General features: G+C 40.8%; 1 protein-coding gene across 2 annotated transcripts in view; it reads left to right on the plus strand.

The window, feature by feature from the left end:
- Nucleotides 1–16,465, plus strand: part of vps8 (VPS8 subunit of CORVET complex) — a 662,306-nt gene that overhangs the window by 93,471 nt on the left and 552,370 nt on the right. For both annotated transcript variants that reach the window (XM_072261484.1, XM_072261483.1), the window contains exons 19-20: nucleotides 804–893; nucleotides 12,260–12,306. In XM_072261484.1, coding sequence (XP_072117585.1) covers nucleotides 804–893; nucleotides 12,260–12,306 — 137 coding nt within the window. The remainder of the gene's footprint in view (nucleotides 1–803; nucleotides 894–12,259; nucleotides 12,307–16,465) is intronic.

Below are 16,465 nucleotides of genomic sequence, written 5' to 3' on the forward strand. Positions count from 1 at the left end.
TGCTGATATATCGGGATTTCTGAATTGCTGGACAGTGGACTATTGAGATTTTCTCTGACCCTTATGTAGAGATCAGAACTGTTCAAGGTACCCCAAGGATTCTGAGCCATGATTTTAAATATGATTTCCTTAATTTTTTCTCATTTTCCATTCTGCACCTTAAGAAATAAACCCTATTTTATTTCCCTACAGCTTATTAACCTGCATTGCCACTTCTACTGATTTATTTGCCTTTATTCACAGATTCATCTGTTTCTCCACTGCACTTAAGATTATTTATTTTACAAGAAATATGAAGTCTTCTTTTTCCCATTGTTCTTGTCACAAATGTGTCACTTCAGAATGCTGGATACTTCAATTTGTTTGTTATTGCATGCCCTATTGGCAAATTTATTAATACTGCTAATATTTTTTCGGGATTATCATCTATAATAACAGCACTCTCTAATCATGACCCATCCACTAACTTTGGAATTGTAATTTGGATTTCCCCATCTTGATCGTTTATGTAAACTTTGTTGATATATCCATATCTTCTGGAATACCATTCCACAGCCTTTGCTATGTGAGCAACTGTAATTCATCTCTTTTCTTTGTCTTTGTTTTGTAGCCATACATTCTTCATGCATTTGGACCCCACATGATCCAAATAAGATGTAAAACTGCTCCCAAACTAAAATTTTATTATCTTAAACACACTTCCTTGCTCCTCAAAATTTTGTTCAGGCTACAAGGAGAGATGTAGTTGACATTTGCATGAAATTGAAATAAATCTGATCTATGTTTAAAATCTTTCTCTTCAGATGGTAGAAATCCTGCTTCAGTATGCTGACCGTGCTCTGAAGAAATGCCCTGAACAGGGCAAGATACAGGTTATGGAACAGCATTTTCAGGCAAGTGAATAGCTCATACTTTTTTTTTAAAGAATGGTAATAAATGCAAACAAAAAGGTAAGTTGTACACTGTATTAAAAGGCCATTTACTATAAATGAAAAATGGAAAATACTGCTGAAACATTACCAACTTGAAATACTTGGAACGCCATTTTCCAACGATAGCCCCGTGACTTACTGTTTCTGGTGCTTTTGTTCCCCCCCCAGGTTCTTGCATTTGCTATATTTTTGAATTATCTCAGCATTTTGATATAACTATAGAGCAAGTCATTGTTTGTGCAGTGTCAAAGTGCTATAGTTCAGTAACTAGTGTGCCCAATAAATTAGTGAATATGCTGTGGCATGTTATCATATGTTGGTGATACTGGTCTTGTGGAGCAAATGAGTATAGCAGTCATATAGTTGGTGATATCTCCCATTTATATATGAGTAAACAGCATTTATTCCTATAATCACTTGCCATCTACTAATAGGTGTTTTTGTTCAAAGGTTCTAGCTAATGAATATTTCTCCTTGCATCTTTGCTGATGATATTTTGATGTTTAATTTCCTGCCTTGAGGACATTCTATGTTATTCTAGCCAGGGGCTGCAGCAAGTAATGTGAAAGAAGTAGTTAGATTAGAGATACTGGGAATAGGGAAGGAAATTGCGTGAAGGCTCCGGATCTGGTAGGATGAGGGACTGGGAGGGGTGGAGTAGCAGAGATTGCACAAAGGCTCTAGTTGTGGGGGAGGGGTTGAATTGCATGACAGCTATAAATTGGGAGAGAGAATTAATTGAAGGAGGCAATATATGGGGAGGTAAGTATTGGGTGAGGGCTGCAGTGTGTGGGGCAGGGGAAACTAGAGAAAGGTTCCTGTAAGTGAAGCAGATTAGATGGACCAGAGATGAACAAATGAAGCAATGTCCCTTGGAATCCACAGGCTTGAATCCAGACAATCTTGTTGTATTAGATCAGACTTGGGCAAAGAAACATCCTCCTCATTTTGTTGAACAAAACTTGGAAGCAGCACTAAAGGAACCACGAGCACATAATGTACAATGGGACAGTCACGGGTAGGACTTCAGTGTTCATCACCAGGAGCGACTTGGTAGCACCAGAATTCACTGAAATGGCCAAGTTCTAAATGAAATCAGAATCAGAGTCAGGTTTATTATCACTGGTATGTGTCGTGAAATTTGTTAACTTAGCAGCAGCAGTACGATGCAATACATGATAATATAGAAAGAAAAAATAGTAAATCGATTACAGTAAGTATACAGTAAGCAAAAAACAAATAATATATATTTATTAAAAAAAAGGGTGAGGTAGTGTTCATGGGTTCAGTGTCCATGTAGGAATTGTATGTTAAAGGAAAAGAAGCTGTTCCTGAATCACTGAATGTGTGCCTTCAGGCTTCTGTATCTCCTTCCTGACAGTAACAAGGAGAAGAGGGCTTGCCCTGGGTGATGGGGGTCCTTAATAATGGACACCGCTTTCTGAGGAACTGTTCCTTGAAGATTGTTGGATACAATGAAGGCGTGTACCCAAGATGCAGCTGTCTAATTTTACAACTTTCTAGAGCATCTTTCAGTCCTGTGCTGTAGCCCCTCCTCCATACCAGAATGTGATGCAGCCTTTCAGGATGCTCTCCGTGGGCATATAGAGGTTTTTGAGTGTTTTGAGTGACAAACCAAATCTCTTCAAACTTCTTATGAAATATAGCCACTGCCTTGCCACCTTTATAATTGCATTGATAAGTTGGGACCATATTAGATCCTCAGAAATCTTGACATCCTAGAACTTGAAATTGCTCACTCTCTTCCCTCCATGAGGATTGATTTGTGTTCCTTTATCTTACCTTTCCTGAAGTTCCACAATCAGCTCTTTCCTCATACTGGCATTGAGTGCAAGGTTGTTGCTGTGACATCACTCAACTAACTGGTATATCTCACTCCTGTGTGGCCTCTCATCTCTGTCTGAGATTCTAGCAACACTGGTTGTATCATCAGCAAATTTATAGATCGTATTTCAGTAGGTTTCAATAAGTACATTTAATGTCAGAGAAATGTATACAATATACATCCTGAAATTCTTTTTCTTTCTGAAATTCTTCTTCTTCGCAAACATTCATGAAAATAGAGGAGAGCCCCAAAGAATGAATGACAGTTAAACTTTAGAACCCCAAACACCCCTCCAGTGCCCCCCTCCCACACAGAAGCAGCAGCAAAGCATTGACCCAGACCAGCAAAAAGCATCCGCGCCCTCCACTGAGCACTCAAATGTGCATCAAGCATCAATAAATACTCAGACTTGCAGTATCCCAAAAACTGCTCGTTCACCCAGTAATTCAACAGGCTCTCTCTCTCGCCCTAATAAGGGAAAAAGAAATGTCCCTGTTTCACAGAGAGAGGGGAGACATAATAAACAACTCACTGATTTACAATGTTAACAAGTCTGCTGCAATGCTTTTTTTTGAGCTCTGCGCCCGGAGAGTCGGCCCCAGAAAGGTGCAGATCTCTGGGCACACAACCCACAGCAGCTAACCTGCTGCTCCTGATGTTCTGTGATCTCCCACTATGCCTCAGTCCTGGGCACCGTTCTAGAATCAACACGTTTTCACAGCTATGAAAATCCATTTCCCTGAAGGCACGCTAGTCTTCCAGGCCACGTCCTAGCGATATCAAAAAGTGGCTGGTCGTGTGGCCCTGAGAGTGGGTCCCATTCTTGCAAAGAACCAAAGTCAGGGTGTAATTGCAGGTCAGGGTCTTCAAAAGAACCTTGACAAGGGGGAAAGAAAGAGATATCAAAGATAGAAATAGAGCTGTTTCTGAAGATGCAAGCAAAGGAGTTGCAGTTTAGCGCCATCTTGACTTTGCTCCGTCCTCGCATCTAGCCACGCAGTCACGGGTATAGAGGGAGTAGAGCAGTGTGCCATCCTGGATGCTGCCAAATTCGATCTGTGGCAGGTAATGGGTGAATCTACTTGACCTCATTCTCACCAGTTTGCTTTTAGCAGATATATTAGGGAGAGTCAACATAGCTTTGTGTGTAGTAGGTCATGTTTGACCAATCAATTGGAGTTTTTCGAGGAGGTTACCAGGAAAGTGGATGAAGGGATGTCAGTGGATATTGTCTACATGGACTTCAGTAAGGCCTTTGACAAGGTCCCGCATTGGAGGTTAGTTAGGAAAATTTAGTCGCTAGGTATACATGGAGAGGTGGTACATTGGTTTAGACATTGGCTCAATAGAAGAAGCCAAAGAGTGGTAGTAGAGAATTGCTTCTCCGAGTGGAGGCCTGTGACTAGTGGTGTGCCACAGGGATCAGTGCTGGGTCCATTGTTATTTATCATCTATATCAATGATCTGGATGATAATGTGGTAAATTGAATCAGCAAATTTGCTGGTGATACAAAGATTAGAGGTGTAGTAGACAGTGAGGAAGGTTTTCAGAGCCTGCAGAGGGACTTGGACCAGCTGGAAAAATGAGCTGAAAAATGGCAGATGGAGTTTAATACAGACAAGTGTGAGGTATTGCACGTTGGAAGGACAAACCAAGGCAGAACATACAGGATTAATGGTAAGGCACTGAGGAGTGCAGTAGAACAGAGGGATCTGGGAATACAGATACAAAATTCCCTAAAAGTGGCGTCACGGGTAGATAGGGTCGTAAAGAGAGGTTTTGGTACATTTGCCTTTATTAATCAAAGTATTGAGTATAAGAGCTGGAATGTTATGATGAGGTTGTATAAGGCATTGGAGAGGCCGAATCTGGGGTATTGTGTTCAGTATTGGTCACCAAGTTACAGGAAGGATATAAATAAGGTTGAAAGAGTGCGGAGAAGGTTTACAAGGATGTTGCCGGGACTTGAGAAACTCAGTTACAGAGAAAGGTTGAATAGGTTAGGACTTTATTCCCTGGAGCGTAGAAGAATGAGGGGAGATTTGATAGAGGTACATAAAATTATGATGGGTATAGATAGAGCGAATGCAAGCAGGCTTTTTCCATTGAGGCAAGGGGAGAAAAAAACCAGAGGACATGGGTTAAGGGTGAGGGGGGAAAAGTTTAAAGGGAACATTAGGGGGGTCTTCTTCACACAGAGAGTGGTGGGAGTATGGAATGAGCTGCCAGATGAGGTGGTAAATGCGGTTTCTTTTTTTAAAATTTAAGAATAAGTTGGACAGACACATGGATGGGAGGTGTATGGAGGGATATGGTCCGTGTGCAGGTCAGTGGGACTAGGCAGAAAATGGTTCGGCACAGCTAAGAAGGGCCAAAAGGCCTGTTTCTGTGCTATAGTTTTTCTATGGTTTCTATATCTATCCACTACAGTATTGGGAGAAACGGACCATTGTACAGTCCTTCTGTGAATGCCTTATAAATAAATAATTTTATCAATGAAGTTTTATTTTTAAATATAATACTGAAATATAATATTTGACACTAGACCTTTTTTTCCCCTTATCTGGGTAGGAGGAGGTAACTAAAGGATCTTAAGTCAGCTTCAGCAGTAAATAAGCATGCATTGAAAAATTATGAGGCTGGAGAATGTGATGTTGAGGGATTTCAACTAGGCACTACGCATGCATTTGCAAGTAAACAAAGTTCTGGCAAAGTGCTGGTAGCAATGTAACGTTAGAAGAACTCAAGTGTGACAACTTCAGTAGTCCCCTGAAAGCTTGAAGTTGCTTCAGGCAGCTATCAGTCAAGTCATAAAGGACATTGTCTGGCCAGAAGGTGATTATGTAATAGACTGTGCCCAATGATGACTTGTCAGGAGCAAATCAAAAATTCTTTCTGTTTATATTGATGTGGTAGCTGAGTTCTAAAGCAACATGATTGAACAGTTTTGGTCGTTTATGGAACATTTCTCTGCTGATATTTCAAGTAATCATGGCCCACTGCTGTAATGATGTAAATCTGTTCAGAACATCTTAAACCTTAGCTGTAATTTGATGGAAATTTCTTATCAGGCTATCAATTATTAAAGCTGTGAATGGTAGTGCCATGCCTGTCCCACATAACTGACAAGTACTTCTTTTGCCCAAATCTGGAAGATCCGTCATTGCATTCTATCCAAATCATAGAATTTCCAGTAGTTGAGTAATACAGAAAGGAAGTGATCATTGTTGAATTGGTTTGTGGTTTTAATATATGTTAATAGACAGGATATGAAAGGATTTGGACATAATGCAGGCTAATGGGATTAGCGTAGAAAGACAAAAATGTTGGCATTGAAGTGTTGCGTTGAAGGATCTGTTTCTATCGTGTACAACTCTTGTTTCTGTTTTGTTGACCAGTGTCCAGGTAAGTCTACTTTACAGCTGTTTCCAATATAGAACAATGACCTTGGATATAGGGCATAATTTCAAAAAGTGGTGATAATGCAAACTTTGGAAGAGAAATGAAATGTGAGATTGAGTGCAATATGGGCACATGTAAGTGTGCAGAATATGTCAAATTTAAAGTGACCATCTAAAAATGAACAAGTTTTAATTTCTATGAAAAAGAATAAAGAGAAATCATTTTTGGTAGATGCAGAAAGAACATAATTTGTCATTGTAAGTTGTCCCATAATTAGTTTAAGGTTAATCATGTTTGTAGGTTGTTGCTGGGGAGGCGTGGCTCAAAGGGCCAGAAGGGCCTACTCTGTGCTATATCGCTAAATAAGTCAAATAAATATGTGACAAAAACATAAGGAAAGCTCATTTCATACACTGAGGATTTGTAATCTTAAGACTTCAAAAACCTATTCGATGCATCTATACTCATGTCATTTACAGATGCGCAGCAGAGAGTATTCTAACATGCTGCATGACTGCATGGGTTGGCAACTGTAGTGGACAAGAAGGATCTACAGCGGGTAGTCATAACTGCCCACTGCAAAACTGGCACCAGCCTCTCTGCCATTAAGGGCATATTATGTCCTTAAAAAACCTGTGGGCAAGTTTGTTAGGGGTGTTGGGGAGGGTTTAAACTAATTTAGCAGGGATGGGAACTGGTATGATAGGGCGGAGGATGGGGCAATTGGTATACAAGTTGATGTATAATGAAACTGAGGAAGGACATGCAGATGAAGGAACAAAATTGTGGTCAGTGGGTTGAGCTGAAGTATAATATGGCGAAATCGAAAAGGGTAACAAATACAGGACTGAAGGTGCTATATTTGAATCCACGTGGTACATGAAATAAGGTAGATGATTTTTTAGCGCAATTAGAGAGTGGTGGGTAATGTGGACATTACTGAGTTGTAGCGAAAAGAAGATCATAGTTGGGAACTTAACATCCAAGGATATCCATTGATTGAAAAAGACAGACAGGTAGGCAGAAGGGGTGAGGTGGCTGTGCTGGTAAAATATGAAATCAAATCCTTAGGGGTAACATAGGATCGCAAGATGCAGAATCCTTGTGGGTAGAGTTAAGAAACAACAAGGGTAATGGGAGTTACGTACAGGCCTCTGAACAGTAGCCAGGATGTGGGATATAAATTACAACTGGAGATGCTCTGTACATACATCTATTGATGCTTCTGGACACATCTTCAGTGATGTTCCTGGAATCATCGGGTGTTTCGGGTCTTTCAACATCATACAACCTCCTCCAGGTGACCCAGCTGGGGCTGATCAGACCCCAGCAGATAAAAGGAGTATATAAAAAGGGCAATGTTACAATAGTCTTGGGGGATTTCAATATGCAGGTAAATTGGGTAAATCAGATTGGTGCTAAATCCCAAGAGGAGGAATTTGTAGAAGGCTGATGAGCTGGCTTTTTAGAGCAGGTGGTGATTGAGCCCACTAGGAGAATGGCAATTCTGGATTGGGTGTTGTGTAATGAACTAGATTTGATTAGAGAGCTTAAGGTAAAGGAACCCTTAAGAGACACTGATCGTAATATGATAGACTTCACCCTACAGTTTGAGATTGAATTACTTGATGGAGAAGATTGAGTCGGATGTATTGGTATTGCAGTGGAGCTGTGATGAAAGTTCTTGACAAGCATGAATTGTACCCAGATGCAGGGATATCCAAAGTAAGGTTCGAGACACAGTATTACGCTGGATCTGAACAGAAAGCAAACACTAGATGATATCACGAGTAGGCTTACGATTGAGCACTGAGCCACAGTTCAGATGTGCCTTAAATACTCAATTCTTGGCATTCGAAACAGGATTACCAATTAGTGGGACTGTCCTGAACCCTTAAAGGGGTCACATCAACTATCTGTACTCTGGGGAGTTATGAGCGTCTAAATCCCAGAAGCTGGTACGGTTGGGTATGTCTTGTAACAGGAGTAAAGGGATTTATTGAGGCCTGAGAGAGGAGCTGGCCAAAGTTAATTGGAAAGGGACTATCAAGGGATAACAGCAGGACATCAAAGGTTGGAGCTTCTGGGAGCAATTCGGAAGGCATGGGCTAGAAACATCCCAAAGATGAAGTACTCTAAAGCGAGGATGAAGCAACCATGGGTGACAAGGGAAGTTTAAAGGCAGCATAAAAAGAAAAGGAAGGGCATATAATATCGCAAAGATTAGTTGGGTTGGTGGATTGGGAAGCCTTTAATAACCACCAGAAGGCAACTAAAAAGCAACAAGGAGAGAAAAGATGAAATATGAAGGTAAGCTAGCCAATACTATAAAAGAAGATACAAAAAGATTTTTACAGATATATAATGAAAGATGGGAGTGGATTTCGGACCACTGGAAAATGACGCTGTAGAGGTAGGAATAGGGGACTAAGAAATAGTACACGAAGTTAGTACGTATTTTTCATCACTTTTCACTGTGGAAGACACCTGCATTATGCCAGAAATTTCAGAGTGTTGCTATTACTAAGGAAATGGTGCTTGGCAAACTGGAAGTTCTGAAGGTGGATAACTCACCTGTGCACCAGATGGACTACACTCCAGGGTTCTGAAAGAGGTAGCTGAAGAGATTGTGGAGGCTTTAGTAATAATCTTTTAAGAATCACTAGATTCTGGAATAGTTCTGGAGGACTGGATAATTGGAAATGTCACTCCACTATTTAAGAAAGAGGGAGGCAGGAAAAAGGAAATTATAGGACTGTCGGTCTGACTTCAGTGTTTGGGAAGATGTTCAAGTCCATTATCAAGGATGAGGCTTTAGAGAACTTGGAGGCACGTGATAAAGTAGGCCAAAGCCAGCATGTTTTCCTTAAAGGGAAATCTTGCCTGACAAATCTGTTGGAATTCTGTGAGGAAATAACAGACAGGATAGACAAAGGCGAGTCATTGGATGTTATTTATTTGAATTTCAGTAGGCCTTTGTCAAGGTGCCACACATGAGGCTGCTTAACAAGATAAGAGCCCATTGTATTACAGGAAAGATTCTAGCATGGATAGAAAATTGGCTGACTGGCAGGAAGCAAAGAGTGAGAATAAAGGGAGCCTTTTTTGGTTGGCTGCCGGTGACTAGTGGTGTTCCACAGGGGTCGATATTAGGACTGCTTCTTTTCACATTATATCTCAATGATTTGGATGACAGAATTGATGGCTCTGTGGCCAAGTTAGCAGAGAATATGAAGATAAGTGGAAGGGCAGACAATGTTGAGGAAGTAGGGAGTCTGCTGAAGGACAGTTTGGGATTATGGACAAAGAAGTGACAAATGGAATGTAGTGTAGGGAAGTGTACGGTCATGCATTGGTAGGAGGAATAAAAGCATAGACTACAGTGGCATGCAAAAGTTTGGGCACCCCTGGTCAAAATTTCTGTTACTATGAATAGCTAAGCGAGTAAAAGATGACCTGATTTCCAAAAGGCATAGTTAAAGATGACACATTTCTTTAGTATTTTAAGCAAGATTACTTTTTTATTTCCATCTTTTACAGTTTCAAAATAACAAAAAGGAAAAGGGCCCGAAGCAAAAGTTTGGGCACCCTGCATGGTAGTACTTAGTAACACCCCCTTTCGCAAGTATCACAGTTTGTAAATGCTTTCTGTAGCCAGCTAAGAGTCTTTCAATTCTTGTTTGGGGGATTTTCGCTCATTCTTCCTTGCAAAAGGCTTCTAGTTCTGTGAGATTCTTGGGCCGTCTTGCATGCACTGCTTTTTTGAGGTCTATCCACAGATTTTCGATGATGTTTAGGTCGGGGGACTGTGAGGGCCATGGCAAAACCCTCAGCTTGTGGCTCTTGAGGTAGTCCATTGTGGATTTTGGGGTGTGTTTAGGATCACTATCCTGTTGTTGAAGCCATCCTCTTTTCATCTTCAGCTTTTTATTTTTACAGAGGGTGTGATGCTTGCTTCCAGAATTTGCTGGTATTTAATTGAATTCATTCTTCCCTCTTCCAGTGAAAAGTTCTCTGTGCCACTGGCTGCAACACAAGCCCAAAGCATGATCGATCCACCCCCGTGCTTAACAGTTGGAGAGGTGTTCTTTTCATGAAATTCTGCACCCTTTTTCTCCAAACATACCTTTGCTCATTGTGGCCACATAGTTCTATTTTAACTTCATCAGTCCACAGGACTTGTTTTCAAAATGCATCAGGGGTTGTTTAGATGTTCCTTTGCAAACTTCTGACGCTGAATTTTGTGGTGAGGACGCAGGAAAGGTTTTCTTCTGATGACTCTTCCATGAAGGTCATATTTGTGCAGGTGTCGCTGCACAGTAGAACAGTGCACCACCACTCCAGAGTCTCCTATATCTTCCTGAAGGTCTTTTGCAGTCAAACGGGGGTTTTGATTTGCCTTTCTAGCAATCAACCTATGCATGGAAGTAACTTATCTATTTATACTTATGCAACACACATCAAAGTTGCTGGTGAACGCAGCAGGCCAGGCAGCATCTCTAGGAAGAGATGCAGTCGACGTTTCAGGCCGAGACCCTTCGTCAGGACTAACTGAAGGAAGAGTGAGTAAGGGATTTGAAAGTTGGAGGGGGAGGGGGAGATCCAAAATGATAGGAGAAGACAGGAGGGGGAGGGATGGAGCCAAGAGCTGGACAGGTGATTGGCAAAAGGGGATACGAGAGGATCATGGGGCAGGAGGTCCGGGAAGAAAGACGGGGGGGGGGGGACCTAGAGGATGGGCAAGAGGTATATTCAGAGGGACAGAGGGAGAAAAAGGAGAGTGAGAGAAAGAATGTGTGCATAAAAATAAGTAACAGATGGGGTACGAGGGGGAAGTGGGGCCTAGCGGAAGTTAGAGAAGTCGATGTTCATGCCATCAGGTTGGAGGCTACCCAGACGGAATATAAGGTGTTGTTCCTCCAACCTGATGGCATGAACATCGACTTCTCTAACTTCCGCTAAGGCCCCACCTCCCCCTCGTACCCCATCTGTTACTTATTTTTATGCACACATTCTTTCTCTCACTCTCCTTTTTCTCCCTCTGTCCCTCTGAATATACCTCTTGCCCATCCTCTGGGTCCCCCCCCCCCCATCTTTCTTCCCGGACCTCCTGTCCCATGATCCTCTCGTATCCCCTTTTGCCTATCACCTGTCCAGCTCTTGGCTCCATCCCTCCCCCTCCTGTCTTCTCCTATCATTTCCCCTCCAACTTCCAAATCCCTTACTCACTCTTCCTTCAGTTAGTCCTGACAAAGGGTCTCGGCCTGAAACGTCGACTGCACCTCTTCCTAGAGATGCTGCCTGGCCTGCTGCGTTCACCAGCAACTTTGATGTGTGTTGCTTGAATTTCCAGCATCTGCAGAATTCCTGTTGTTTTTATTTATACTTATTGTGTTTTTGTTGCACTGAATCGGATCCGAAGTAACAATCATTTTATTCTCCGTGCACCTGTGTACTGGAAATGACATTAAACAATCTTGTATCTTAAAGTAATGTTGAGTAAATTGTTAAAGGATAATTACTGTAGGTATCTAGGGTGTGTGCTGGAGTAGGACTAAACGGCTGTCCAAATTCCATGGAGTGTGTGACTTTCTCCTTGACTGTCCTATTGTGATGATGAATGTTTTTGATTTAATGAATATTATCTATCTTTAGCTTGGATTTGACCTGTGAAAACAACTATTGATTCAGCACTTGGTGATGTTGGAAATACGTACATCAAAGGAGTATATGATTTGTCTTGTGTTTTTTTCCTCTTCTCTTTTTCTCTGTAAAAGTATATAATCAATTGTACTTTGGGATCTTGTGAAATTCAGCAACTGATGACTCTAAATAGCTAGGTGGAGAGTATTTTAAATCATGTTTGTTCTCTGGTTCTGTTATTCAAATTAAGTTAACAAACTTCTGACTGAAGCTTACCATACCAATCTGACAAAATTTCAGGGCGTTCTGTCTTATTTTGCTCAGTTCTTGAGATGAAACTGTCTTTTTAGTCTCTCACAGAATTTTACAATTTTATTATCAATAAGCAAACGTTTAAGGCTATTGACTATGTTCTATCATGATTTTCCTTTACAGGAAATGGTACCCATCATGGTTGATTATTGTCTTCTGTTAGAACGCATGTAAGTTTCAAATATTATGTTTATTGATATATGTGCTAAATTTATGTGCATATCGTTGGTTTAGGTGAAAGATGAAGCTCTAATTTGCAAATTTTTGATTTTTAGTTTTGTTTCAAATTTTACTTTCATTAATATTCTGAAAATAATTCAGAATTAATAGTTTACATCTGACTCCTAAAATGAAGGTAATATTAAATAATAATTCATGATTCTTTATAATAGTGAGAAAAAGATTTCCAATTTGCATTGCATATCCTCTGAACTGAGATGGGTAGTAAAATCTTAAAGTGTGGATGAGATTGTCTTCCTCTCACAATTCATAGTCTTGGCCTTTGTTCATTATGTAAACTTCTACTCATGGTTTTTCCAGTCATTGTTCTCCGACTATGAAGTTAGTACCAATCATTTTGCTGCTTTAAGTTAATTTATACTTTAAAGTTTTGTAATGAAGAGTTTTCCAGTCATGGTTTGTAAGAAGATGAGATTAGGAGCAGGAGAAGGCCACCATGCCCTTCAAGCCTGTGTGCGATTCATTAAGACTTTTCCTGCACTATCTACACTTTACTTGATCCTCAGCATGAAACTGTAATCTCCTATCTGATTGTTTGGAAATCCCAAGCATTCGGTATTTGGCAAACTGAGACTGTCTTCCCACACTGTCTTTAACACACGGCATTTCTGGTCCCCATACTATTTTGAAACACACCAACCATAGCCCAAGTTAGCTCACTTCTTTAAATTGCACCAGGGCCCTAGCTTTATATTTCAAAATTAGTGTTTATTCATAATAAAAAATATATAATAGAAACACTGTAAAACTTTTACATTCATTGTCATTATATTCAGTAGTGTTAACTTATCATACTCTGCAACAATTTAAAAAAAAGCAAATTGAAAGTGTTATGTAGTTTTAATTCAAAAAACATTTGGTAGTCAAAAAAATCTGCCAGCTCAGCACCATCTAGATCAAGCTTTCTCAACCTTTTTGCCCTGATGACCCCGTGAAATAATTTTCAGGTCTCAGGCACCGCTGCATTATCATATCTAGAGCTCATGGTACATTAGCATGATCAGTAAGTTGTAGATGTAATAATAATCCAAAAATAATTGTCAATGCTCTTTTGAGGAGAGAATTAATTTTTAGCTAACCTTTCTTGAAAAAAAATAGTTAAGCTTAGCTTACCTTTCTTGAAATTAATCTTTCTTTCTCTTTCATAAATTTTAAAAACTCATAAAGCAAACATATTAAATTTCTCAATTCTGGGTAAAACTTGAGATAAGCACACATACATTTTATCTAGAACTGAAATGAGACGATTTCTATCTTTGCTCTTGTTGCTTAAATAAGAAAAAGCTTGCTCACATGTAAGAAGTTGAAAACTGCAGCAAAATGTTCATTGCTTTCCTATGTATGGCAGGATACTCTTCTTTCACAGAAATCCAGAACTTATCCAGGGCAAGGTCAGTAAATCTCATCTTGAGTGCACAATCAGACTCTAGCTCACAAAGTTCTTCCTCGTCTCTCAAAGTCAAGTTCTCAGGCTGAGCAGAAGATTCAGGGAAAGGGTCCCTCACCCAATCAAACACTTGTATTGAAAAGGAGGTAAAATACTGTTCATTTTTTGTTCTGCAGTTCTTCTAGGTGGTTTTCAATTAGACTGGAGACTTTTTGATATCTTTCCTCACTCTCAAGCTCAAGCAACAGTGGAAACATTTTAAGATCTCCTTTTGCAGCATGATTTTTCCAAAGATTCAATTTCCTTTTAAATCTAATAATCCTGTCACTTAAAGTTAAAGCATTTTCTCCAGGGTCTTGCAGAGACTTGTTCAACTGGTTCATTTGATGAAAAATGTCTGCCAAGTAGGCTAATTTCTGCAGCCATTCTTCATTTTCAAAGCACTTAGCAAAATCTGGTCTACTATTCTCTTAAAAGTACTCGTGCAATTCGGCTTTGAGCTCAAACACCCTGCTGAGAACTCTTCCTCTGCTAAGCCACTGGATTTCTGTAGGAAGCAGGAGATTGGTGTGATATTTGTTCAGGATTTCACACAGTTTTTTAAACATTCTTGAGTGACCTGTTCTTAAAGCCATTAAATAACCTGCGTCCTGAATCTTTTTACTGAATGTTACTTTATTTTCAAAAGTTTTATAGATTCCAATAGTCATATAAAATAATCAGCATTTTTACGTGTCATATGGCTGTGATTTGTAGTGTGCCTTTTCAATTTTGTTACAGCTATTGCAACATTTGTAAATTGCTTGCCACAGGCTAGGCACAATGGAATAGCCCAATTTAGAAAACCCACTGATAAGTAGATTTCATTGTAAAGATATGGTAGCAGCTAATTACTTTAGTCCTGCCCACCGCTTTTGTCTCCGGGATCCAGAGAGGCTATGGTGGACTTCTTCTGGGACAACAGGAAGCACTGGGTCTCTGCTGCCGTTCTGAGTCTCCCGATTGCGGAGGTTGGTCAGTCATTGGTGTAGGTGCACACCCAGCTGGTGTCTCTCCGCCTCAGGATCCTGCAGAGTTACAGGTGTCCCCTGCTTTTCGAACGTTCGCTTTACGAAACCTCACTGTTACGAAAGACCAACATTAGTTCCCTGTTTTCGCTAACAGAAGGTGTTTTCACTGTTACGAAAAAAGGCAGCACGTGGAAAAAGCAGCGCGCGAAAAAAGGCAGCATGCGCCCTGAGCATCCGCTCTTCCCCGGATTCGGAACGGCATTCTCGCAGCGTTGCTTAAGCACGTGCCTGTGAACAGCAGTTAGCAAGATGAGTTCTAAGGTATCGGAAAAGCCTAAAAGAGCTCGTAAGGGTGTTACACTTAGTGTAAAACTAGACATAATTAAGCATTTTGATCGTGGTGAACGAAGTAAGGACAAAATGAGTTTGACTTGTGGAAGTTGACGAAGATGATGTTGAAGGGGTTTTGGCATCCCATGGCCAAGAACTGATAGATGAAGAGCTGATGCAATTGGAAGAGGAAAGGATAACAATCGAAACCAAATGAGTAATGATAAAGTACGACTTTAATTTTGAAAGGATCCGTCGGTTTAGGGCATATTTGCAAGATGGTTTGAGTGCTACAAAGAACTGTATGATAGAAAAATGCGCGAGGCTCAGCAGTCAAGCATACTGTACTGTCGTTTTTCAAGCCTTCCACATCAGGCGATGAACCTCGACCTTCGACATCGAGGCAGGCAGTCAAAGAAGAAGATGACCTGCCTGTCCTGATGGAAACAGCCGACGATGAGATGATATCCCAGTGTCCCACCATCCCAAACCCCAGGCTGCAGACAGATACCGATTCGCAGAGAATGCAGCGGTAGCTGGGAGGCACTCAGCACATCTTTAAGAAAAAAGCCGAAATAAACATGCTAATTAATTAAGGTGCCGCCTGGCACGTAAATGTCGGCCCAGATTAGAGGTGATTGCCGATTGCGTCGCCTCTGATCTGGGCCGACATTTACGTGCCGGGCGGCACCTAATTAATTAGCATGTTTGTTTTGGCTTTTTTCTTAAAGATGTGCTGGGTGCCTCCCGGCTACCGCTGTACCCCTGCATGCTTCACGGATCGGTATCGGTTCGCTGCCCAGAGGATGGGGGCCACTGCACCACCCCAACCTCCGACTCAGCCTAACACACCATCATCAGTGTGCTGAGTGCTGGCCCAATTCCGGTAAGCGATACTACACTGTACATACATTATTTCTACTTTATATCGGCTGTGTATTTTTACATGTTATTTGGTATGATTTGGCAGCTTCATAGCTTAAAGGTTACTGGAGAGCGCTTGCACCGTGTTTCTGCCAGCAGTGCTTGCGTGAGATTTTCGCTACGGAGGACAGTTCAGGCAATGATTGTGGAAAAGTATTTCTACTTTATATAGGCTGTGTATTTATCATATCATTCCTGCTTTTACTATATGTTACTGTTATTCTAGGTTTTATGTGTTATTTGGCATGATTTGGTAGGTTATTTTTGGGTCTGTGAACGCTCACAAAGTTTTCCCATATAAGTAAATGGTAATTGCTTCTTCGCTTTACGACATTCCGGCTTATGAACCGTTTCATAGGAATGCTCTACCTTCGGATGGCGGGGGAAACCTGTACTTGTATAATGACCACCCTCCGAGATGGCGTGCGCTGCCAACAC

Source organism: Mobula birostris, chromosome 6 (genome assembly GCF_030028105.1).
Source record: "Mobula birostris isolate sMobBir1 chromosome 6, sMobBir1.hap1, whole genome shotgun sequence".
Taxonomy (NCBI): Eukaryota; Metazoa; Chordata; class Chondrichthyes; order Myliobatiformes; family Myliobatidae; genus Mobula; species Mobula birostris.